Source organism: Colobus angolensis, unplaced genomic scaffold (assembly GCF_000951035.1).
Source record: "Colobus angolensis palliatus isolate OR3802 unplaced genomic scaffold, Cang.pa_1.0 Scaffold313, whole genome shotgun sequence".
In the NCBI taxonomy this organism is placed as follows: domain Eukaryota; kingdom Metazoa; phylum Chordata; class Mammalia; order Primates; family Cercopithecidae; genus Colobus; species Colobus angolensis.
Window position 1 is genome coordinate 4,024,028 of NW_012116411.1, and position 27,040 is coordinate 4,051,067.

At 37.5% G+C, this 27,040-nt stretch overlaps 1 protein-coding gene across 1 annotated transcript in view; it reads right to left on the reverse strand.

Moving 5' to 3' along the window:
* The window catches only part of TMEFF1 (transmembrane protein with EGF-like and two follistatin-like domains 1), a gene marked incomplete at its 5' end in the record, with an annotated part of 100,327 nt that overhangs the window by 51,071 nt on the left and 22,216 nt on the right, over positions 1-27,040 (reverse strand). The window contains 4 exons of the mRNA XM_011951030.1: positions 1,108-1,204; positions 4,491-4,517; positions 8,398-8,527; positions 18,302-18,411. Coding sequence (XP_011806420.1) covers positions 1,108-1,204; positions 4,491-4,517; positions 8,398-8,527; positions 18,302-18,411 — 364 coding nt within the window. The remainder of the gene's footprint in view (positions 1-1,107; positions 1,205-4,490; positions 4,518-8,397; positions 8,528-18,301; positions 18,412-27,040) is intronic.

A 27,040-nucleotide genomic window follows, 5' to 3' on the forward strand; every position in this document is an offset into this window, starting at 1 on the left:
AAACAGCATAATATCTATTATCAGTTCTCTCTGTAAGTCCATATTGTTCATCATTTCTCTACTGTTCTATAGGCCAGTATCTGCTTTGGAAAACATGTTCTTCCAAATCAAACCACTCCTAATGAAATGAAGGGACACAGGTCAATCTATGTGACCAATGTGCAGAAACAGTAAATTCAGGTTTTGTTGAGTTCATTTTTTACTGAACTTACTTGTCTTTTGCCAGTTCTCACCCACTTTGAAATATGTACCAAATAAATTAGCACAATTTTACCAAATGCCATCCAAATAGCTGATTTTGTACATAATAGTGAAAATTGAGTGTTCTTAATTTGCAAGACTAACTTTGGACATTAATGCTAACTAGATCATATTATTACTGTTCAGTGAAAGGTTCGAATATGTAGTTAAGGGCTGAATAAATACGGAACTGGAAAATACACACCAAAAATATGTACAAGTAAGGAAGAAAGCACAAATATCTTATAGAAATAAATGTTTTAAAATAGATACTAAGTGGAAACTGAGGAAGTGAAGAAGATCCATTTATGCTCCCAGGACCTAAAGTCAACATTAAAGCTTTTAGAATCAAATATACAAAAAGCCAGCACCGCAGGAAAATGAAAGAAGAATTAGATTGGAAATAAATAGAATACTGATGAAAGGAAAAATCAAACATGACTGTTGATAAATGTCTGCAGCCTTACTGTTCTACAAAAGAACACCATTTCTTACAGGGAATGAATGGGAAATTGGACAGACAGTGCTGTCAGCTACAAAACCCACCTTAATGAAGGCTGAACATGAGTGAGAAAAGCACTTGGTATAAAATATATAAAACTATCCGGAGGAAAAAAGGTATAGATAAAACCAGAAAAACTATAAATGGATTCTCATTCTAAAATACAACGTTTAAACTGACTTAAATAGCCATAGTATTATATCAACTTAAAAGTCAATAGACTAGCATTAAACAACAACAACAGAAAAAAAAAATTTGAAAATATACAAAAGATACAGAACCAGGTAAATGATACCTTTCCACAATATAATCATAATGATGATTAATCTCTAAATAATTTTGTCCCTTCCCCTCAACCAACTCACCCAACATTTTCTGCATCTTCATCACATTCAGCTTTATATTTGCAGGGTCCACACTTGGAGTGTTTTCTGTGAACTTCTGCCCCTGACCCTTCCTCTTCTGTTTAAAAAGAAAAATCAAATTTTCAACCAAAAGTTGGGATCCTTTCCAGATACGCTTCATGTTTTCAGTAGTCATTATCCTGTTTCTGAGGAAAATGTACCTGAGCTCTTGAAAACAGTCACCTCCAAAATCTACCAATGCTTGAAGTTCAAAAATGTTGCCAGTACTGAGTACAACATATTTTGTGAGGAGAAGAAGTTTTGGTGCTGGCAAAATGATCCCTTAAACTATGTAGGCAGAACAACACAGTAGATTTGATAATGAATTACTTTTTTAAAAAAATTACCATATAACACTGAATAAGGGAGAGAGAAAAGAGACAGGAGCAACACATTTAGTCCTGTGATTACCCTCCTGTTGCAATCAGCCTGTGCAAAGTTGGTCAGCAGATAAGCACCTGACCACAAAAGAATGTAACTCTCACCTTTTCCTCACATCAGTTTCATACCTGCCTTTCTAACTACATAAAAACTAACTTCAGAGTTAGAAGAAATATTTACTTCCAAATTTTAAAATGGAAAAGGGTCTCTTTATAAAGGACTTTTCTTTCTCTACTTGGCCACTTAGCACAGCCAAAAATACGCAGATACAAAAGTATGCAGGTCTCCTACGACCCAATGCAAAAAAACACAAAAAAACAGTAAATATCACCAGTCCCAAACTCAGCTCACATCCCACACTGAAAGGGCCTTACATTTTGTGGGTCTCAACTAGAGTGGATCACATCCTGATAATCTCAAACTGGCCAGGGAGATCAGTTCTGAAATCAACTTAAGGATTTCAGTTCATTTCCCTTGAATTTGGTTTGAAAAAGATCACTATTCAGGGAGTGTCTTTTTTTTTTTTTTTTTTAGACGGAGTCTCGCTTTGTCACCTAGGCTGGAATGCAGTGGCGCAATATCAGCTCACCACAACCTCCGCCTCCTAGGTTCAAGTGATTCTCCTGCCTCAGCCTCTCAAGTAGCCAGGATTACAGGTGCACACCACCACGCCAGGCTAATTTTTGTATTTTTAGTAGAGATGGGGTTGGCCAAGCTGGTCTCGAACTCCTGACCTTGTGATCTGCCCACCTCAGCCTCCCAAAGTGCTGGGATTACAGGCATGAGCCACCACACCCGGCCTCAGGAGGTGTCTTACAATAGAGAGGGTGTTAAAAAGGTACACAAATCTGCCATGCCTGTTTGATAATGCTGCCAAACTTCTAATTTTTGGTGTCTGCCTATCCTTAAGTAGAAATATTCCCCTAAACTCTCATGAATACTCCCAAACAGATACCAAGGATTATCATCCTAAGTAATTCTGAGGCCCCAAAACATCATAATATTCAGAAATATTACAGTTACCATGAGCTCACTAAGGTCTGTATATTAACTGGAGCAAACCACTTAGCCCTTCTAACTCATATGCCCTTTTAAAAAAAAAAAAAAAAAAAAAAAAAAAAAAAGGTCAACCTACATCCTCAGGGCAAGATATCCAGTATTTTTTGTTTTGTTTTGTTTTGTTTTGTTTGAGACAGGGTGCAGTGGCATGATCACCACTCACTGCAGCCTCAACCTCCTGGGCTCAAGCAATCCTCCCGCTTTAGCTTCCTAAGTAGCTGAGACTACAACGCCACCACACCTGGCTTTTTAAAATTTAAAAAAAAAATTGTTTTTTTTAAGATGGAGTCTCGCTCTGTCACCCAGGCTGAAGTGCAGTAGCACAATCTTGGCTCACTGCAACCTCCGTCTCCTGGGTTCAAGCAATTCTCCTACCTCAGCCTCCTGAGTAGATGGGATTACAGGTGCCCACCACCATGCCTGGCTAATTTTTGCATTTTTAGTAGAGATGGGGTTTCACTACATTGGCCAGGCTGGTCTCAAACTCCTGACCTCAGGTGATCCACCTGCCTCGGCCTCCCAAAGTGCTAGGATTACAGGCATGAGCCACTGCGCCCGGCAGGGTCTCACTATGTTGCCCAGGCTGGTTTCAAACTCCTGGGCTCAGGTGATCCTCCCATCTCAAGTGAGCTTCCCAAAGTTCTGGGATTTTAGGCAGGAGCCACTGTGCCCAGCCCAATATTGTATTATATAAGCAAATCTTAAGATGAACTCTCACTTCTTTAATATAGGAACAATGACAATGACAGTTTCCTAACTGAATACCTGATCACAGGGGCTAGACTACATGATCACCTAAAATCTGTTCCAGCTCTAAGATCTGGAATTTATTATCTGATCCTTCACACGTGATTATAAAGCTTCTGCTTAAACATGTCCATCTACTTCAAATTCTATTGTTTGCCAGCTTTAATCTTTTTTTTTTTTTAGCTGAGACTGTCATCCTTGAATTTCTCCTCAGGACAGTTCTCCTATTCTCCAGGAGACCTTCAAAGTCCCTTCCAACACTGAAATTTTAAGATTCTATGAAATGTAGAAGTATGGAGTGAGCTTTCAGGCAGTTTTGAAAGGATCATAACCGCAGTTTCCATTTGCATTAAGTGTGAACTGTACTGAAGTGGGTGTTCTTTGGTGTACCCCATAATACCTCAAACATTATTTTGTATACAGTACATACTCATTAAGAATTATAGCCTCATTAGACTATGATACAGATTAGTCAATCTCAATTCTGATCATTTAAACTCCATTATATGCTATTACCAAATATTAATCTTTTAAACAACAGAAATACTTCATATATTTGTAAAATAAAATAAAAAACATAGATAGGAAATTGTTAAAGGTTTAAATTAAACTCTAAACTCCATGAGAGTTGTTGGGCAAGTCTTCCTTTTTCTGTGTACAACTTCCTCTGGAGTTTTTAACCCTGTACCATGAAAATTCCTTATGAGCAAAAACTTGAAAGCAAGGGATGGGAAAGAGTTACAAATATTCTGGTCCAAGCTAAAATCACTTGTGGGGATGATCCAAGAAGAAGTCACTTTGATGCAACCTCAATTTAACAGAAACTACAACATCTTCCCCTTAGTCTGACAACAAACTTCCAGGGAAAAATGCGAGAAACAAGAATGCCTAGAGCTGAGAGGGAGAGTTGGGTTAGGAGTGCATGGTTTCTTTTTGAGGTAATTAAAATGTTCTAAGAGTGACTGTGGCGATGAATATAGAACTCTGAATATACTAATGAATATATAACTGTGAATTTACTAAAAGTCACTGAATTGTACACTTCAAGTGGCAAATTATATGGTATGTCAATTATATCTCAAAGCTGTTTTAAAAAAAAAAAAAAGAAAGAAAGAAAAAAAAAAGCAAATATCCTTTAAGAGGTACTTGAAACTTACCTCCTTCTCCAGATCCAGATCCATTATCTGAGAAGAAAAACAAAGAATGAATACAAACATTTTTCCTGGAAATTTCATCTTATCAAATAATAAAATTTTCTATCAAAAATAAAACTGTGATATCCATTCTCAGTCCCTTTCTCAAATTTTTGATATCTTACAATTTATTCTTACATACCTCTTTTATGCTGCTCTCAAAATATAAATTGCTTAGATACATAATCATCTATATTTCATACATCTTTGTATCCCATTAAGGACATATCCAGATGCTTTGCACAGAGTAAAGACAATAAATACTGAAAAGTAAACGGCTAAATGTAAATAATTAATTTTAATCCACTCATTTAAAAGGTAGGAGAAAATTTTAGTTTTATTAAAGCTTGAGAGAAATAATGAATAAGCTGCTTTTATTAGAAAGACAGGAAAAGAGCTTTGGGTCTTACTCCAAAAAAAAAAATCTTTTTAATGAAATCTGCGGATAAAGGCCAAAAGCCAAAAGGTAAGAAAAGCCCCAAGGTTTAGGAAGCAAAGAACCAAAGGCTTGAGGTTTTCATATTACTAATAAAATTAACTTCCTCTAGGAAATCCAATCAAAAGGAAACTTACCTGACTTGTCGCTAGTGAAATTAAAAAGAGCCTTCATCAAAGTTACCAGAAAGAAGCCAGTCTCAAGTATAATTAATATAAAACATTTATTCTATAATCCTAAAGGAACCAACATATTAGCACAGAACATGTTGAAAATAGGGTAATGATATAAAATCATCAGCACAGAGTCATGTAAAAAAACAGAGAGAGCAAGTGAGGAATTTGACACTTTATCTAGCACTTTCCAGGGGAGAGGATACCCTGGATCCTAAAGAACCCATGCTAGCTCTCCAAATTGTCCTCTAGAGCAGAAAACAACACTCAGAACAATACTGTTCCCTTCCCTTCAAGCTCCTTCAGGCAATAATCAAATTCCCAGGTACTGCAGAAACAGGAGGAATTAGAAAAAAACATATTGTATACAGTACCAGTTGTAAAATCTTCATGGGATTTTATGGAAAGTCTTAAATTATGTTCAATTTTGATTAATCAACCACAAAATGACATTTTCTCTGAGTAAATAAGGAGGAAGTGAAAGAGTGATGGAACAGAAAAAAAGAGAAGGAGAAACTCAAAATTGTTTTTATGACCAAACTCTTCTTAGGAAAACACCCCTTTATTACCTCGATTCCACATACAATGATTGGGTATATATTATGTGCCAGGCACCATGGTAAATGCGAGGAATAAAATGATAAATAAGACATATTCCCAGTATATGAGATACTACTCCCAATCTTTTATTCAAACCATGTCTAATTTTAATAAATATAAAAACTCATACCTTCCTGTCTTTTAGAATCCTTAAATAAATTAAATACTGTGGCTACTATGATAACAAGGTAGAAGTCTCCCTGTAGGTTATATTTTGTAAATGGTATGCGTTTCCCCAACCTACAGGATTCCATCCACCCTGAGATTATGATATACATCCCTAGGCAAGACAGTATCTTCCCACTGAGAAAGCACTGATTTGGCTGGAGGTATTTATGTCAGATGAATGAAATACAATGTGGTATATGTATAGAGATACACCCAAGTTCGTTTACACAAACAAACTCTGCCAGGAGATGTCACAGAAGAAAGATGTCACAGAGGAGAAAAGATTTAAGACCAACCTTAAGCATAAGAAAATGAGTTTTCAAGTAAGAAAAAGAGAACAGTATTTCTAGTTCAAGGAATAGGATCCACAAAAGACCAAATAACAAAACACTGCCCACTCAGAAAATAAAATCAATATAGCAGCTTATAACTTTGCTCATTCAATCCTTATTTAACCACAGGAGATAATATCCACTCAATAAGTTAAGGAATTGGGGCTCTGAGAGGCTAAGTGACTTGTCCAAGGTCACACAATAAATAAAGGTTGCAGTTAGGTTAAGGTGAGGTCTTGTAACCCTGGTGCAGTGCTCTTTCCAATCTACCACTCTGCTGCCTAATGTTTAACATTGACTGTTTATCAAAGCACTTGGTGTCTTAAACATATGTTCCTCATAAATGAAGCATAATTTGGGATTGGAAAGAACCTCCATATTCCTCTTTAATTTCTAGATCATTCTGTGAAACACAATGTACTTAAAGAAGTATATAAGAACCACACCAAATCATCGTCTACTAGCCTCAAAACATAATAACTTCTCCAAGCACATGGTTATTTTAGTGTGTATAGAAAGAATTTGGTCTTACTACAAGAGAGGTCTGGGCTTTTCCCTCTGCTTCTGGAAGGTAACCTACATCATACCCGATAGGAGGATATTGGTTAAGGGAGGGTGCTGACCACACTGGAACTTAGTGTTGGGGGTTGGGCCACATCTAAGTCTTAGAGTGGAGGTTGGTTATACTAGAAAGACCAATCATGAAGAGTAGACCAATCATGGGGTCTATGGGTCACACAGTATTAGTGGACCCAGAGTCTTCAACTAACCACACAACCAACTCATCAATTATACTTACACAATGAGCCCCAATAAAAACTATGAATAGCAGGGTACAATGGGTCACACCTGTACTCCCAGCACTTTGGGAGGCCAAGGCAGGCAGATTGCTTGAGCTCACAAGTTCAAGACTAGCCTGGGCAACATGGCAAAACCCTGTTCCTACAAAAAATACAAAAAAAAAAAAAAAAATGAGCCTGGTTTGTTGGCATGTGACTGTAGTCCCATCTACTCAGGAAACAGAGGTGGGAGGATCCCTTGAGCCTGGGAGGTCAAGGCTTCAGTGAGTCATGATTGTGCCACAGCACTCCAGTCTGAGGGACAGAGTGAGATCCAGTCTCATAAAGAAACAACTATGAACACTGACGCTCAGGCAAGCTTTCCCAGCTGGCAATACTCCATGTGCACTGCCACACACTGTAACTAGGAGGAGTTAACACTGTCCATGCCTCCACTGGGACAGAAAAATCAGCAACTCCATGTTTGGAACATTCCCAGAATCTGTCCTAGGCATCTCTTTCTTTGGCTGATTTTAACACATATCCTCCCCCTTCATAACCATGCATATAATACCTGTCAGTGAGTCTGTTAGCCCTTCTAGCAAATTATAGAGCCTAGGGTTAGCTGGGGAACCTCTTGATCTCAGCTGGTGTCAGAAGTGAGAACAACCTTGGAGACTGTCCCCTTTGACTTTGTAGTTGACTGACCCTAAAATCGTCACATTTAGTAAAAGAGAGAATTTCTGAACACTGTAATATATAGGGAAAGAAAGGAAGTGGAAATCCCATAAGAATGGCCTTCACTTTTACCACTAACCTCAATATAATTCAAGTTACCTCACCTGCATCTCTATCCCCAAACATTAATACAAACACAAGTAAGAAAATAATAGTTTCCCAAATTGACCACTACTAATTCAGGAAGGGAAAAAAAAAGATGAAGTAAATACAAACAGCATGGGATGAAGAGGTGGCAGAGAAAAAACTTGGAAAGCAACAATCTGGGATACTGCTAATGACTTTCTACAGAAATTCCTCACCTCTTTTTAAAAAATCATCAAGACAGATCCCCTATCATTCCCCACTTCAAAGCTCATTCTGTCTAATGTTCAAATCATAAGGCAAAGGACATGAAAAGGAAGTCCCTACAAAAACGGTGTTAAGCCTTAACAATGTAGTAAGGAGTAACATAAGTCCATACAAGACCACCTGGGGTTAAAAAAAGCAGAAGCAACAATGTGAAATGAGGGCAAAAAAGATTCCCCCACTCCCCGCAACAACCACCACCAACCCATGCAGCAGTTGTGGATTAGCTCAAAACTCCCTTTTAGAAATGATTCCACCATATTTTCCAAAATTTATTCAGAAGAATATCATACATACCAGAGTAGCATGGTCCCCTTGCTACTACTGTTATCTCTTTCTGGTGCTTACAAGCAGCCCTTCTGAGAAAGCATTCATTTTGATAAGTGTCCCCATTTGATCCACAGACAGGAATGTAATTTGTATGGCACTGCAAAGGAAACAAAAATAAATTCTCAGAACTAGGCATGAATATTAATAGCTTATTTCACATTCATGAATGCAATACCATAGCATTATGACATACTTCACTACTGAATAGTCTGGTTTTTTTTTTTTTTTTGGTTTAAAAAGAATTATGCTACTTCTTATACCTTTTTCACATTCATAAGGAAAATAACTACCAACTATCCATAAAAATTAGAATGAAAATCTCTATTTCATTTGCTTGCTACGAAAAACCACTGAGGTAGGAGGAAATTATTGACAATGTAAAGAGTGCTAGTTATGTAATAGCATTTTATTATTATCAAAATTCATTTATTCATTCAAACCTAATCATAAAAATAGGAAAAATTCATTATTCAAAACATCTAGTAGGCAAAGTCCCAAGGTAAATGGTATAGAAGACACAAAGAAATATAGGATGATCTCTGTTCTCAGAAACCTTACAATCTTGTAAGGGAGTCATACAAGTAGGAAAAAAACCAATACTGCAAAGCTAGATCACGTACCAAATCAGTAAGCATGTAATGCCTAATACCGATTACTGTGAGCCGGAGTATTCAAGAAAAGCATGCTCAGAGAAAGTGGAATGTGAACTGAGCCTTGAAGGATGAGTAGAAATAAGACAGATGAAGAAGAAAAAATGCAATACACGTCTGAGAAATGACACTGGACCTGTATGTAGGAAAACTTTAAAACATCTACATGTTAGAAATATCACAAATGACTAAAGTTTTAAAATCTGGGGAAAATGCTATAATAATATGATACAAGTTATTATTATTACTTAAAAAATAGAACATACAAATTAATAAAAACGGGACCAAAAACAGACATGAAATGTTTTACAGAAAAATTACAAATGGCCAGCCAGTTAATGCATAAAAAATTATTGATCTTCACTAGCAATTAGAGTTGTCCACTAAGATGAGATGCTATTTCCAACTTATAAAATTGGCTATTAAAACATTCAATTAGGCAGACATACCACCACACCAGTTTTGGTCATCTAAATCGGTTCTACTTTGGGGTAACATAATTAAAGAATATGTTTCAAGAATCCTAAAAAAAGGAATGCAGTTTATGATCCAGAATTACACATTTAGAAATCCATGTGACAGAAACCTATAGACATTTATTACAGCCATTTCCAATAGAAATCTATAATATCAATAACCTAAAAATCTTAATATCTAACAAGACAATGTTTAATTGAAGTATAACTGTTCAAGAAATTAATATTGCAGTCATTAAGAATTACCTTTTGAACTTAATCCAACAAGCAAAAGGCAAATAATTCCATTAAAAATAGGGCAAAGGACATGAACAGACACTTCTCAAAAGAAGACATACAAGTGACCAATAAACATGAAAAAATGCTCAACATCACTAATTACCAGAGAAATGCAAATCAAAACCACAAGAAAACACCATCTCACAAGAGTCAAAATGACTATTATTAAAAAGTCAAAATAACAGATGCTGGCGGGACTACAAAGAAAAGGGAATGCTACACAGATGGGAATGTAAATTAGCTCAGCCACTGTGGAAAGCAGTTTGAAGATTTCTCAAAGAACTTAAAACAGAACTACCGTTCAACCCAGCAATCTCATTACTGGGTATATACCCAAAGGAAAATCAATCATTCTACCAAAAAGACACATGCACCCATATGTTCTTCGCAGCACTGTTCACAATAGCAAAGACATGGAATCCATCCAGGTGCCCATCAATGGTGAATTAGATAAAGAACATGTGGTATATATACAACCAAGGAATATTACACAACCATAAAAAAGAATGAAATCATGTCCTCTGCAGCAACATGGATGCAGCTGCAGGCCACTATCCTAACTGAGGAACAGAAAACCAAATACCTCATGTTCTCATTAGTGTTAGGTAAACATTGGATACACATGGACATAAATATGGGAACAACAGACACCAGGCACTACCAGAACGGGGAGAGAGGCAGAAGGGCAAGCGCTGAAAAACTACCTATTACGCACTGTGCTCACTACCTGAGTGACAGGATCATGCAATAAACCCATCTAACAAACCTACACATGTACCCCGTGAAATTAAAATAAAAGTTGAAGTTTAAAAATAATAATTGTAAAAAAGAATTACCTTTACAAAGTATATTGTGTGACAAGAAAAGCTAACAAAATTAGGCAAAAAGCACATATATAATTTCTGGGAATTCTGTACTATTTTTAAATGCATTACGTATTCCACAAAGCTAACTGTAAATGTTTTAATACGATAATATAAAATAAAATATAGCAAGAAAATGAAGTATATTTATAGCCAATTTAGAAAAAAAAGAATATGCATAAAATAAGTCCTGGAATAAAATGTCAATAAATTTTTCATATTATCTGTCTTCATGGTTTCCTAGTTCCCTATTTAAGATTTTCCATATTTGCCTATTTTTCTTCAATGAGCAAGACTTACTTTTATCATTTATCTACTTTTAAAAAGTGATCAGATTTACTTTATGAAGCATACATATGGCATGCTACCATATGTATATGTATACGCACTGGTAAAAACAACTTCTAGTAAAATATTTTATAACCTAGTCGACTTTGCTATACATCCAGTATCAGCAGAATCTTACATCAACTTTTATTAAAATTATCTTTTTATTTTAGGAAGCTTCCCTATTATATACATTCCTCCAGTTTTTCATGGATCACATCCCTTTCTTCTCTTTCCCTAAAATTTACACAATAACTAGTATGATGTCTACATGAGTCAATATGTTACTCTGTAATCATACAATACTTAATTAGCCAAGGAAACTACTATGAGCTCCAAGATATCAAGTGCTAAATCTATGAACTTTCCAATCCCACTTTCATTCTTTCTAAGGTAGTGTTGTGTTCACAAAGGTGCCAATATCGCCCCCTAGGGGTGGCTGTCCCTGTGGAGGCATTCTTGGTTGTCACATTGACAGAGGGACCTTACTGTCATTTACCAGATTCCAAGGATGCCTGAAGTACTGCAAAGGAAAGGACAGTTCCATACAACAAAGACAAGTACCACATAACTTCTGGCTATTCACGTAGGAATTTTGACAAGACTTTCCATAATACTACAAATCAGTCTGATCTGTTGTTATACCTTACCCTAATACTGGTTTTTATTCTAGCATCTACTATACATCTACATTTTTGTTTCATGTACTCCTGGTATGAAATTGCTTTTAATTTTTCTCTTTTTTTGAGACAGAGTCTAGCTCTGTCGCCAGGTTGGAGTGCAGTGGCGCAATCTAGGCTCACTGCAATCTCTGCCTCCCGGGTTCAAGCAATTCTCCTGCCTCAGTCTCCTGAGTAGCTGGGATTACAGGCACACACCATCACGCCCAGCTAATTTTTGTATTTTTAGTAGAGATGGGGTTTCACCATGTTGGCCAGGATGGTCTTGAACTCCTGACCTCGTGATCCACCCACCTCGGCCTCCCAAAGTGCTGGGATTATAGGCATGAGCCACCATGCCTGACCTGCTTTTAATTTTTTAAATCCAAACATTTATTATAAGTAGACATAAACATCTGATGGCTGTATTTTCTTCTATGGTAATCACACCTAAGCATTTACATTCTGAAATATTTATTTTATTATAAATTACTTTTGTTTCCCCTTTACATTGCAATCATGCATTCAATTCATTTCTTTAATCATGTGTTTATGTAGGTTAATTTATCCATGAATTTCTTCTAAGGATAGTAAAGAAATTGAATATTAAAATGAAGCATTAATTCTGATAGGGCTGAGAATCTCAACATTTATTCAACAGTTTTTATCCAGAAGCATTAGTCCACAACTTTAAGTGTCCTTTAACTTAACTATCATAACCATGAAGCACACAGTTTAATGTTTAGAGCCAAGGCTATGAAGCCAAAAACGTCTGAATTCAAATTCCAGGCCCACCAACCATGTGACTATGGGCTAGCACCATCACCATGTTCAACGGTGTACAATGGTGTACCTACCTAACAAAGTTGTTATGAAGATAAAATAAGATAATCTATCTTTGGCATTTCTATCTGACCATGGTACATTCTCAATAAACATTAGCTATTTTTGCTGTTGCTTGTATCATTTCTCAGTCATAAGTATTTGCCAACAGTCACTAATAAGTGGAAGAGCCACAATTCCTCCCAAATGATGTATTTTAACCACCACACACTCAAGTTAATCAGTGGGGTATTGCCATCTGTCACTTGGTGATACTGAGCAGAGGACTTAATGTCTCAAATTCACCCTCACGAGCACACAGCTAGGAATGAGTGTAAGATGGGAGAAGCAGACCTGCTGTTGGTCATTCTCAGTTTCCACGAGTCTCTCCTGGAAGCCTCTAATTATGCCAATGGACAAATTATGGGATTCAGACAATTTTAACAACATGCAAATTCTGACTTATGCACTGATGTTGGATTCTAACTCTAACCTAAAGTCTGCTTCCTCTATATTGCCACCCTTGCTGGGAGAAAGAACTCTCCCCTATACCTTTTCTTTAGCTAGAAGAATGTGATGATGTTGCCAGCTATTTTAAGTAGTTTAGAAAGATGGAACAATGTACAACTCCAGAACTGCATCCATTCAAGCATTTATTGTGTACCTACTGTGTGTCAGGAACTATGCTGAATACAGCAAGTAGAAAATAACAAGGTTGTGATGGTTAATTTTATGTGTTAACTAGACTGGGCCCCATGGTGCCCAGACTAAACATCATTTCTGGGTGTATCTGTGAAAGAATTTCTAGATGAGATTAATATTTGCATCAGTGGATCAAGTAAAGCAGACTGCTCTCCCCAGTGTGTGTGGGCACTATTTAATCCATTGAGGAACTGAACAGAATTCTTCTCTCCTTCCGCTTGACTGCTTAAGTTGGGACATTGATCTTCTCCAGGTGCCCAGGCCTTCAGTCTCAGAAAGGGACTTATACCACTGGCTTTCCTGGGCTAGTATACAGATGACAGACTGTAGGACTTCTCAGCCTCCATAATCAAATAACCTAATTCCGTATTGCTCGCTCTCTCTCACATTCATGTGTGTGTGTTTGTGCGTGTGTGTGTGTTTGTTTCTCTGGAGAACTGTGACTAATAAAAGGTCTAATAAGAGGGCATGGCACCTAGCAAGAGCAGACATTGATAAATACAGGAAGACAGACACATAGTTCAGAGAACGCCAGAACAAAGACAAAGAAAGAAAACAGGAAAAAAAAGTCATAGACTACTCTATACAAAGTTTTCAGGGAAAGATGCAGTATTAATCATTTTTCTGTATACCAAATTAACAAAAGTGGCTTTGTTTATATATGTGGCAAGATAATAGCTCTTATTAGCAGACTGAAAAAAAAAACAATTTGAATTTTTATTTAAAATCCTGTTAAAATGTATTTAAATAATGTCTCAGAAAGCTTCTATTTAGCACTAAAAGCATGCTGAATCATAAGCAAGTTTTTAAAATGAATTGAAAGATATTGCTAAAGCATCCAGCAGAAGGGTTTAATGGGCATGTCAGGTCATTATTTTTAAGCTGGCAATAACCTAAGTCCACCTTGAACAGATTTATAATCTTATAAAGGAAGGCAGAATGGTCAAAGGAAGGTTCACTCGGTAGCAAGATCAAACTATACTGTAAGCCCTGAGGCAGTTTGCTCCTACAAGGCAAAGAACCAGTCTTTAAACATCTTTACATCCTCAGCATCTAGTCTCATACCCAGCACAAAGTAAGCACTGGATAAATGTCTAATGGTGTCAACTCCTAATATATTTTCCTTCCCTGCTTTGCCGCAAGGTAAAAATGCAAGGAATTCAGACAGATCATGGAAGGATTTTCTAGCTGTTCAAGTATATTTTTTAAAAGGTCAAAAAGGCTGTTTCTTTATGATTTTAAAGTTTCAGGGAAATAGTTTTCTCAAAAAATGAAGAAAAGCAGCGCTGGGCATAGTAGCTCGCACCCATAATCCCAGCACTTTGGGAGGCTGAGGTGGGAAGATTGCTTGAGCCCAGGAGTTCAAGACCAGTCTGGGCAAAAAAAAACCTTAAAACTCAGCCAGGTGTGGTGATGGACACCTGTTGTCCCAGCTACTCAGAAGGCTGGGGTGGGAAGATCACTTGAGCACAGGAGGTCAAGGCTACAGTGAGCTCTGATTGCGCCACTGCACTCCAGCCTAGGCAACAGAGTGAGACCCCATCTCAAACAAACAAAAAAAAGACAGATAAATATGATGTGAAAATCTAAAATTTCTTTATGTTTAAAATATAAACAAAATGAAAATGAAACTAAGATACACAATTATTTTTGTCAATTAAGAATACATACTGTTAAAAAGAAAAACAAAAAAATGAAATTAGGATAACTTCTTTAAAATATAGAGTTTTTTGGAATCTATTCTTACTGGAAAGGAACAATCTCTAAGATAAATACTATTAAATGATTTAATACTTATAAGGGGAATTAAACAAGTTTATATACATACAAAATATTTCTAGAAGGAAATGCAAGAAGTAACAGATGTTGCCTCTGAGAAGAGTTGATACTCTGGAGTGGAAGCTTTTTTTGTTATATATCTTCTATATTGTTCAAGTTGTTTACTATGGGCATACATTACTCTTTTTTAAAAATAAATCAAAGTAGCCAGGCACGGTGGCCCACACCTGTAATCCCAGCACTTTGGGAGGCCGAGGCAGGTGGATCACGAGGTCAAGAGATCGAGACCATCCTGGCCAACTTGGTGAAACCCTGTCTCTACTAAAAACACAAAAATTGGCTGGGTGTGGTGGCACGCACCTATAGTCCCAGTTACTAGGGAGGCCGAGGCAGGAGAATCGCTTGAACCCGGGAGGCGGAGGTTGCAGTGAGCCAAGATCGTGCCACCGCACTCCAGCCTGGCAAGAGTGAGACTCCATCTCAAAAAATAAATAAATAAAAATAAATAAATAAATCAAAGCAGCAGGTTCTCTTGAGAGTTTATGCGTTAACGAATATCAAATGCTCAGGTAGTAAGCTATATATGTATTCCAATATTGTATTATATAGTGTGTGTGTGTGTGTGTGTGTGTGTGTGTGTGTGTGTGTATATATATATATATATATATATACACGCATACACATATATGTCTTTACAAATCAAGATGAGGGAAAAAGAAAATACCCCAAAAACTAGACAAAGAATATGAAATATTAATTCACAAAAAAATGGTGAACAAATATATGGCACATTTTTAATTTCTCTAGTAATCAAATGCAAATAAAAATTGTTTTTGCCTTTCAGATTTATTAAATTTAAAAGGACCAACAAAATCCACTACCAAAAGGTTGAGGGGAAATAGGACATCTGATATGAGGCTACTGGTGAGAATGTTAATCTGCACATGAGCATCTATTGGCCAACAATTCCACCTCAAGGAATTTAACCTAAGGAAATACAGCAGCTGAAGAGGGGAACAGCCCCAGTCTTCCCCACACAGGGTGGCTAAATCTCCAACAACAAAACCCACCATCTTTCTTTTAACAAACCAGAGAACAGAGTTGAGGACAACCACGGCCACTAAAAAGTGAGAGGGAAATCTCGGAAAGGAGAGATTTCGAGGGGAGTCCCAGGTTCCACATATAAACACAGAGCACGCTTCTGGCTGACCCCTAAACCACACATGGGACAGACTCCAAGTAGCCCCTGTGAGGCTAAAAGAACTGAATTGATACTTGTGTTGCTGCCCACCACAAGTAAGGCAGAATTTGCAGTCTGAGTTCAGCCAACTGTTTCAAAAATAACAATAATCTTCAAAGAACATAACAAAACTCACACACTCTAAAACATATGATTCACAATGTATAGGATAAATTCAAAGTTACTCTAACGTGAAGAAACAGGAAAATATGGTCCATTCTCACATGAGAAAACAATCAACAGAGGCAATACCTGAGGATGTCCTAGATGTGGACATGAGCAGACATATTTTAAAGCGGCAATAACATGTACGCTCAAGGAAAATATGCTTACAGTGAATGAAAAGAGGAAATCCCAGCAGGTAAATAGAAACTCTAAATTCTAAACATAAAAAATCTACAATTAAAAACTCACTGGATAGGAAGAATGGAGATGACAGAAGAAAGGATTAGTGAACCTGAAGACAGATCAATAAAAATTATCTAATGTAAAGAATAGGAAAAACAATTGGGAAAAAAATGAACAGAGTATCAGGAACCTTGAGATATTATCAAAAGGTCTAACATACATCATGGAAGTCCCAGATTACAAGAAATAATAAGCAGAAAAAAAATTTTAAGAAATTATGACAAAATAATTCTCAAACTGGGTAACAAATAGATTTCAGAAGCTCTGCCAACCCCAAGCATGATAAGTTCAAGGAAAACTACAGCATAGTACTTAATAGTCAAACACAGTAAAGAGAAAATCTTAAAAGCAGTCAGAGAAAAATGACACATTAGTTTCACGGGGAAAACAGTTTGAATTATCACCAACTTCTCATTTCGTTCTGGCTAAAGTCACCTTCCATGTTATGCAGAGCTCTATAGAAAGGTGCTCTTGGCAAAGAAATGATGTCCCCAGCCAACAGGCAGCAGGGATCTGAAGCCAGCCAAAAGCTACCTAAGAAAGCTTAGCAGAAGGTGGCTGATGTGAAAATGCCCAAGAGAAACCCTCCTATCATTCCATGTAATTGAATGTAAAGCCCCTTTGGACTATGAAGAAACTGGCTGGACAACAGTATACCTACCTACCCTTCCTCCTTTACCTAAATTCTCCACTTCTTTTAATTAAAATAAACCACTTGATGGTTTACAGTTTTCAAAGATGTTTCATATGCAAGCTTTCTTTCCAATTTTGATTCTCATTACAGAATCATAAGTAAGGGTAGGAAACGTGCCTTCATTTTTCCGATAGAATACTGATGCCGAGAAAATTACCTGAGATCATACAGAAATTTGCCTGAGGTCACAGGGTTACCAGAGATACTAACTCTCCTATGCTTTCATTCTGGATTTCTGTACCCTTTCTTCCCCTGAAAATCCAAATGGTGGGCATGTTTAGGAGAAAATTGTGAGTAGAAAAAAAATTCTAGTTCCTTTTTCGTCTCATATTAAACCAACCATCAGAGAACATCTTGTAAGAAACATTCTGAAGTCTGATTACCATTTAACCAAAGAAAATAAAAAGAAAGAACTAAACATATTTCCTTTGTTTTACTTTTTTAGACAACAGAATCACAACTAAAAGAGCATCTGAAAAGCAAAAATATTTACACTCTTAGTTTGAGGTTCCACTTGCTATTCCAGCTCTAACCTTGACTTACCCCAAGTCTCCAAGTGAGTCAAGTTCTGTGGCCTGAAGAGATGATACAGCAACAAATAAGAATGGAAGGGAAAGAGATAGACTAGAAGGAGAAGAAAAGGAAAAAGATGCCAACATTTAAAATAAGAGACTCTAGTTCAACCTGTACCTTCTTTCCTTTCAGTGACAATTATACCTTACATTTAAATAGAAATTTGATATTTTTTCAAAAAATTGTCACATCTATTACTGTCAATCTGTTCTCTCAATTCCATGCAAGAAGCATGGAAGACACAAATAACAGGGCATCATCTGACAAAAAAGAACTGAGGGGCTGTGAACCCAATTTCTTCATGGGGTTCAAGATGTTTTAGATTTTTTAATTTGAAGAATTTAGAATTATAAAATATGAGGAATATAAAACTTTTCAAAATAAGTTGGGTTTCCTCACCTGAAATTGGCATGCACATTTCAAACCATCTCCATCTTCTTTACAGACTCCTCCATATTTACATGATGACTCATCACAAACTCTTACATCAGACTCCCTCACATTTAATTCTGCAAAAGAAAAAAACTGTTTGACATATATATTTGGATTTCTATTACACATATGTGTGTGTGTATGAACAAGTCCTTAAAATGTATTGAGCACCCCCATTCAGAAGTGTAATAAGACATAAATAAACAAAAAGAAATTCTGTAAGACACAAAATGCTCAGTATTCCCCAAACAGAATCCTGCATAATAATGAGCCTAAAAGTAACTCAAAATAGAACTCAAAATTTCAGGACTTAACATAATTTCCAAAGGTAAATCTGTAGAATTTTTCTATTTGGCCTTCTAAGACCTTAAGATAACAATCTTACTATTTCTTATTTAACATTTTAGGTTATCTTTCTAGTAAGTTACTTTTAAGGCTAACGAAAATTAACAGTAATATTAATTAAATGAGATAAAAAATTATCTTAATTCTTTTGGTATTCAGAATAATTTTGGGCGATCATTATTCACTCTAGACAAACTGTTTTAACTACAAAAGAACAGTGAACTTGAATTTCAGACAATAAATATGGAGCATTTATGTATACAGAATTAAAGAGATTCAAAATCTTACTAGACTTAAAACTTTTAATGGACTGATTTAAGTTGACTCTACCAAAGCAAGCAGAGCCAATCAACAATACCAGAATTCTGTGGTCATTTTGCTCCTGCTCCGACATTAAGCATCAAATTAAGCTTCAAGGTTGTGCTTGAAGCTGCCAATCAGTGAAAGTGAATGAAAATCACTACGATGCAATTTTCATATCCTTTGTATGAGAAATGAGAGCTTACAAAAACAAATGCACTTAGGCAAACAATAAACAAATGACTGTTTTAAAAAAAAAAAAAAAAATCCCAGGGTAGTGGTGAACACATGAGTCTGGGAGCAGAGAGAGTCCTAGATTAACTCCTGATTCTCCTGCTCAAAAGCTGAGACTCTGGGAAAAGAGCAAGGACTCCTGTATCTCTAGATCATGATGAGGTCCTGGCAGAGATCTAAGGGAGCACTTCTCCAGTTATCCCCATTCCTGGTTGTTTTCTATTTCTAGATTTCAAAGCAGGACTCAGTAAACTAAGTCAAGGGAATTCTATGTCCGGTGACAACTGTCCTAGTGACATTTCATTACCTCTCTCTACCCCATTTGTTCTCACTGCTCTGCAGTGATGTCTTGGGTCTCCTACTCCCAGCTGACCCTCAGAGGAGCTGGCAATCAAGTACCTGAATCCCTAAGGAGTTGATAGTCAACAGTACTTACTTGAGTAGTCACTGTCAACTAAGTACTTTACAAGGGTAGGATCACGTCTAGGTGGGTTACAAAAAAATTATCTTCCTTAAATGATCTCAGGTGGGTTACAAAAGATTATTTTCCTTAAATGATCTCAGGTGTACAGAATTGGATTAAAGTTCAAGCATTTACAAAGAAAAAAAAAAAAAAAGACATGAGTGGAAACTTAAAGCAAAAGAAAGCTAACACAAACATTTTGTTACTCTTACTGTTCCACAAACTATTCCAGGTAGAGAAGGCCATCTTTTCATTCTTCATCACCCTGGCTGTAGGAAGCTTTATGTCCTTGGTTCTTCTTACCTCCCCATTTTTGCTCTCTTCCCTTTCCTCCTTGACTATTTGCTTTAGCTCTTGAGGCTCAATCCTAGGTATAGGATTTTTCACCCTATCTACCCACACTTCTGCTAGGAACTTGAACAAGGTCTGGTTCCAATTACTATCAAATACACATCTTCAGACCAAAGGAAGATAACAAAATATTAATAAAGAACTGCCCTGGAAAAGAGGGTAAAAATGTACAATATCTGCTCAACTAAGAACTTAACCAACTTTAGGGGCTAGAGAAACAAGAACTGCACAATTTGACTAATGAAATACAGTGCATTTGTCTTTTCTCCTTTCTTTGTAGGCTTAAAGTTCACACTGGGTTCTATTACAATCAGACATAAAAAAACAAGAATAAGTCAAGTTTTTATTTTGTCTGTGAGGCAAGATAATGCTCTGAGTTATGACTTGCTACTTTGAGACTCTTGAATTGTAATGTTTTATCTGTTGTATTTTACAGGTACAGTGGATTGCAAGCTAGAACCTAAACCATCCCTGCCACCAAGAGTCATGTGTGGTAACCCCAAGGAATGTTTGTATGAGGGACTACAGAATACTTTAGGGGAATAATCATCCCTGCTAATGTGAGGCAGAAAAGCTTGGTCCCATGGGCTGGGTGCGGTGGCTCACGCCTTTGGGAGGCTGAGCCAGGTGGATCACCTGAAGTCAGGAGTTCGAGACCAGCTTGGTTAACATGGTGAAACCCCATCTCTACTAAAAATAAAAAACTTAGCTGGGCATGGCGGTACACGCCTGTAGTCCCAGCTACTTGGGAGGCTGGGGTGGGAGGATCGCTTGAACCCAGAAGGCAGAGGCTGCACTGAGGAGAGAGTGTGCCACTGCACTCCAGCCTGAGTGAAAGAGCAAGACTCTGTCTCAAAAAAAAAGAGCTTGGTCCCATAAACACAGCCTTGAACAAGAGAAGTGACCCCAAGCATAGTCCCTTCTCAAGACTTTGGTTTGCTCCTCCAGCCAGCCCCAAGAACTCATAACAGAGACAGAGGAGCTACAACAAAGAAACTAAAGAATGATTTTCACTAAAAATGAAGTGACAAGCTCTGCTTTGATGCTGACTCGACAAGACATAATACATGGTGAGAAAGAAGCTGGGACACATCAACAGCCCCCGAATATCAGCAATGCATCTAGCAGGACCGCACAAGACCAAGCAGATGGTAGTGTCAGGCAAAGAGGTAGACCTCTGATATCTGACAGGAGGTACCAACGTGCAACTGCAGAGGCAGCAAACAGCACAGGAAGAAAAAGACAGGTGTCATGTAGCAGAGGCCAGAATGCATTAGTGAGCACACATCAAACACAATTTGGTGACTCCTGGAATAAATCTTGGAGGGAGGCATTTATGAGGGAGCTAGAGGTCCTGTATTATTAATAGGTAAGGGTAAAAGTCATGAAATTCTGATTACTCTGGTTATTAGTCATATTTTATTTTATGCCTATCTTGCTATCAAATCCATGCTAGTTTCATGTGTGTTAATGTGTAAATGTGATTAGTTTATCATCAGAAAGCAATTACTAAGCATCTACTAGGTACTTAATACTATGCTAAGAATTTTGGACACACAGGAAAAAAATGTAACAGGGAAGGATCTTGCTAATATATGCAAGAATTAGTGATGAATTCAATACAGTCTATAATTAAGGAGTTCAAGAGGTAGGGGACAAAACTGGATTTGAAGCATAGGGTGCAATGTCAGAAAAAACAAGACTTGCATTGACCTTGAAAAATTAATAAGGCTTTTTTATCATAATAAAGCTAATATAGGATCATTATAAAGAATTTGGAAAAGATATTTTAAATAAAGAATGTTCTAATTGCCCAAAACATATGAGTAATACTAAAAGACAGAAAAGAAAAGAGAATGTTTTTATGTAGGAAAACAATGTAAGTGAAAGTAGAAAGAAAGTAAATTTCATAGTACACACAAACAATATTAATATCAGTGGTTCCAAAACCATGTTCCTCAAAGGAACACTGGTGTCCTGGACTAGTGTACCTTCATTAAAATCAAATATGAAATTTTCTCATTTGCAAAGGAAAAAAAATCAACAAAAAAACTGTTCTCATTTTTAAGGGGTTTTTTCCTTTATGTTTCTTAAACCTTCAATATCTGAGATTATTTCAGATTTGTTGCTGGCTATCAACTAACATCAGATGATTTCAGATATTTTGCTGGCTAGCAGTAAAAGTATGTTCAACAAATAGGTAAGGAATACTAATACAAATATTCCAACAACGTTTCATGAGAACATAGGTCAGGTCATGAATGTCACAAGCTCATGAATGGACATTTTAAATTGTTTTGTAGTTGTGGCAGTCACTGCTAATGCCTACCTTGGATCTATTCTCTCCTTCTTACTTAGTAAGAGAACTCCAATTTTGTTCAGGGAAACAAGGTACTCAACTAAATAACATATATTTCTCGGCCTCCCTCACTCTGTGTTCATATGTAGGTACTGTCCCTTTCTCCTTCATTCTTCCTCTTTTTTTTCCCTTGACTGGAAAGCAAACATGTTGCCTAAAGTTGCAGCAGCCAAAAGATGACACAGCAGAAAGACCAGGAGCAAGACAGTAAGATGGAAGAATCATGAAATCACCATACCTCCTGTGGATCTCCTCTTTCCAGACTTACCATTACAGAAAATAATGTATATAAATGAATACATTTTTTAAAAAGCCCTTATCATATAAGCCACCACTGGTCATACCACTGATACATGCAGTTAAACGTAATTCCCAATAGAATGACTGTGTGTAAATTTAATAAGATAAATAATTCTAAACAATGGTCTTAAAAACTTTTGTGCTACATCAGAGACTACACGATAAGATTAATTTATCAAGAGACTCACGACTTGCTGGTGTTCTGACTCCTCCCAATTTTCTTTTTTTTTTTTTAAGACAAGGTCTCACTCTGTTTCCCAGGATGGAGTGCAGTGGTGTGAACATGGCTCACTGCAACCTCTGCCTCCTGGCCTCAAGCGATTCTCCCACCTCAGTCTCCCAAGTAGCTGGGCCTCAGCCTTCTGAGTAGCTGGGGGCCACAGGCGTACACCGCCATGCCCAGCTAATTTTTGTATTTCTTGTAGAGACGGGGTCCACCATGTTGCCCAGACTAATCTTGAATTTTTGGGCTCAAGCCATCTGCCCACCTCACCCTCCCAAAGTGCTAGGATTACAGGCCTGAGCCACCACACCCAGCTGATTCCTAACAAATTTGAGAACAGAGTCACTGCCTTAGCTTAAACCCAATACAGAAGGAATCTATTTTGGGATCATCTTCTGAACGTTCCTTCTTTTCAAGTATTCTGTACAGTACCAGGCATCAAGAGGATACTCTACTACCTGTCAATGATTATGATGATTACGCACCTGTCTTCCTGAAACCAAAATGGAAATTCAGTAAAATGGATGAGCCATTACTAAGGCCCTCAAAAATCAATTCTCCAAAGAGAAATGTTTTACACAAAGAAGCACTCATAAGAGTTGCTCAAAACAAAATATTTTGCTCTTGTTGCAAATCTGTCCCACAATTCTCAAAATGTACAACTTGTCTCGAGAATTTCATTAACATTTCAAAGCTCAGAAACAATACCCACTAGTGGCAGAAACTCTGCTTTCTATAAACCTGAGCTGCCCAAATTCCCAACTTCTGGCATCAACAACTAGGTTCAGGCTCTGACTCAAAATGAGATGCAGCAGCCTTCCAGAATGATATGACTTTTCTACCACCCTTCCATTAAAAAGAAGGTAGTTCTGGGGATCTTATGAGTTAGCTAACACTCATGGAGAGCCAAAAGGAAATAAACTTCATTAGATCTTACAATAGAATTCAGGGTTTCTCAATCTAGGCACCAGTGACATTTGGAACCAGATAATTCTTTGTTGTAGGGAATATCCTGTACACTGGAGGTTGTTTAGCAACAGCCCTGGCCTCTGCCCACTAGATGCCAGTAGGACCACACCAGCTCTGACAACCAAAATTGTCTCACCACGTCCTGGGATGGGGGGGTGGGGGGGATCGAGGGGGAGGGGCAAAATTATCCCCAGTTGAAAACTACAGTAAAGGGAAAGCAAAGACTTTACATCTAATTCTCTGACACAATCACTATAAGGAAAACTAGTCAAATAATCGGCACTCTCAAAAGATCTCAACACACTGCCACAGCTATTCTCCATTTCAATAGAGGGACTTAAATATATTGATTCCAAGTTTATGTTAAATCCCCCTCCTTTAATAGTACCTTAAGCTCCAGCAGGCCTCACTTCCTCCTTCTTCCTATAGCAACTCTTCTTCTTCAAGATCAAAGCAACCTCAGATCCAATGGCTTTTTTCTGATGTCCTCCAATCCTTTTCTAGACCTTTCTAGAACAGTTGACACTTCTGGCCTCCTCTTGTAACCAAATAGTCATCATTATCCCCTCAATTTTCTGACCTCTTTTAATTTACCCACTCCTTTTTCCTTCTCCTATTGCCCAGTCTGTGTCAATAACACTCCAACTTAATCAACTCTCCAGATTAACCAAAGTGTGGCATTCTCTATAAAACGTACAGAATAATGCCTATGGCACAATGATTTCTCAAGGCTACTAGGCCCTCTCTAGAACATCCATGAGCACTTTAGCTCCAACCAGGGTAGCTGTTCTTGTGCTTCAAGAGTCAGTTACCCAGCCTATGTAGTTGTTACTACAATTATGTGATTTCAACATTTCATTTGAGTGAAAATAAATTACTTCTATGAAACTAAATTGAAAGACTTGAATAAGGTGAGCTACTTTTTTAAAAAACCTACAGTTGCACTTAGAATTCTGCATCCACAGGTCTTTAGCTTCCTTTTTAAAGGGATTAAAACTGGAATTTGTAATCAATGCATTATACAAGTGGTTTGTTCAAGAAAGAGGAGGCCAGGCGCGGTGGCTCACGCCTGTAATCCCAGCACTTTGGGAGGCTGAGGCGGGTAGATCACGAGGTCAGGAGTTCAAGACCAGCCTGGCCAACATGATGAAACCCCGTCTCTACTAAAAATACAAAAATTAGAAGGGCACGGTGGCATGTGCCTGTAATCCCAGCTACTCGGGAGGCTGAGGCAGGAGAATTGCTTGAACTGGGACCCGGGAGGCAGAGGTAGCAGTGAGTGAGATTGTGCCACTGTACTCCAGCCTGGGATACAGAGCAAAGAGGAAACCATTCTCAAAGAAAAAGTATGTGCCCTCTTTCAAAATATTTAATAAATACGTATGTGTTAAAAAAAAAAGTTACATGCATTTATGAATCATTTTTGTGACTCCCTACTTTAAATAACTTTCTCAATTAACCAAATAACTACCAAATTATTGTGGGACCAAGACAAAAGGATCCCTACTGTATAGTAAATGTTCTGCCTTCAACCATCCCATGTGTCATCTCATTTTGTTCATTATCTGGCAGTATTCACATTCACACCCACCACTTCGAGTCTTCAAACCTGGTTTTCCCAACCATACTAAAGCCATGTCATCTGTTTTTGCTAGTGCTATTTCCAGTCTTCAGAGCATTGCTGGGGAAAGTCCTATAAATTAATGTTCCCTAAGGCCTTTTTTTTTTTTTTTTTTTTTTTGAGATGGAGTCTCGCTCTGTCGCCCAGGCTGGAGTGCAGTGGCCGGATCTCGGCTCACTACAAGCTCCGCCACCCGGGTTTACGCCATTCTCCTGCCTCAGCCTCCCAAGTAGCTGGGACTACAGGCGCCCGCCACCTCACCCAGCTAGTTTTTTGTATTTTTTAGTAGAGACGGGGTTTCACCGTGTTAGCCAGGATGGTCTCGATCTCCTAACCTCGTGATCCGCCTGTCTCGGCCTCCCAGAGTGCTGGGATTACAGGCTTGAGCTACCGCGCCCGGCCCTAAGGCCTTATTAACGTGTAGAAAACTTTAGTTCATCTCTAGTGGATTCTTTATTGACTCCCCACAGAACATGTTCAAACTTTTCACTTTGTCCTTTAAAAAAAATTTTCATGAGTTTATACTGACCGTCTAGATGTCAGTAGTATTTGGAAAAATCTGCCCTTTTTCAGAAAAGCAAACCAATCCAATCTGACAGGACCCTGCTGGATGGTTTCACTCCCAGAACAAGCCCAGTTTGTTCTTGAACCTGTACCCACCTGCCTACAAAACAGTTTCATGATCTCTATACTGAAAATAGCAGAAACATTTAAAATATTAAAATATTTTAAATACTGCACACCAGGAAATGGTATGGTACAACTATGGAATATTATAAAGCTATTTAAAGATGTATATTATATAATATGGAAATAAGCTTATGAATGTTAAAGTGAAAATGCAGACCACAAAACTATACACATAGACTATGATTTTATATGAAAAACCTGCCAGGAACTGTGATGTAGGCCTTTAGTCCCAGCTACTTTGGAGGCTGAAGCAGAAAGACCAGGAGTTGAAGATCAGCCAGGACAATATAGTGAAACTCATTTCAAACACACACACACACACACACACACACACACACACACACACACACACACCCCATACATATAAGATAATCCAGCCAGGAATAAACAAAACGGGTAACAGTAACCTGTTACAGCAGTTGAACAATGAATGATTGCTCCCCTTTTCAGTTTTCTATATTGGTTATTATTTAACCGGGAAAAAAAAAAAAGAAAACCTCAATGTGATTTCAAAGACAACCCCAGAGACAGTTTGCTACACCACACACAAAGTGTAAGTTTAGAGATCAGGAAGGGCCAAGTTCACGTGGTAGTCCTCCTTTTCGAATAATACTTTCCCTTGATATTGTAATGATTAGATAATGTATGCAAAGGCAATCATGCCTAGAACAAGTAGTTATACAACAAAGATTCACTTTTTTTCTTTTCCCAGATAAGACTTCAACTCCCAACCAATCTGAGGGGCACCTCTAATGACACAAATCACTGAGAATACATTTCAGGGTATAAAATCAAGCAATAGATTTAGCAAATGTTGACTTCAAGTCCAAGGAAATCAGAAGAATTAGAAA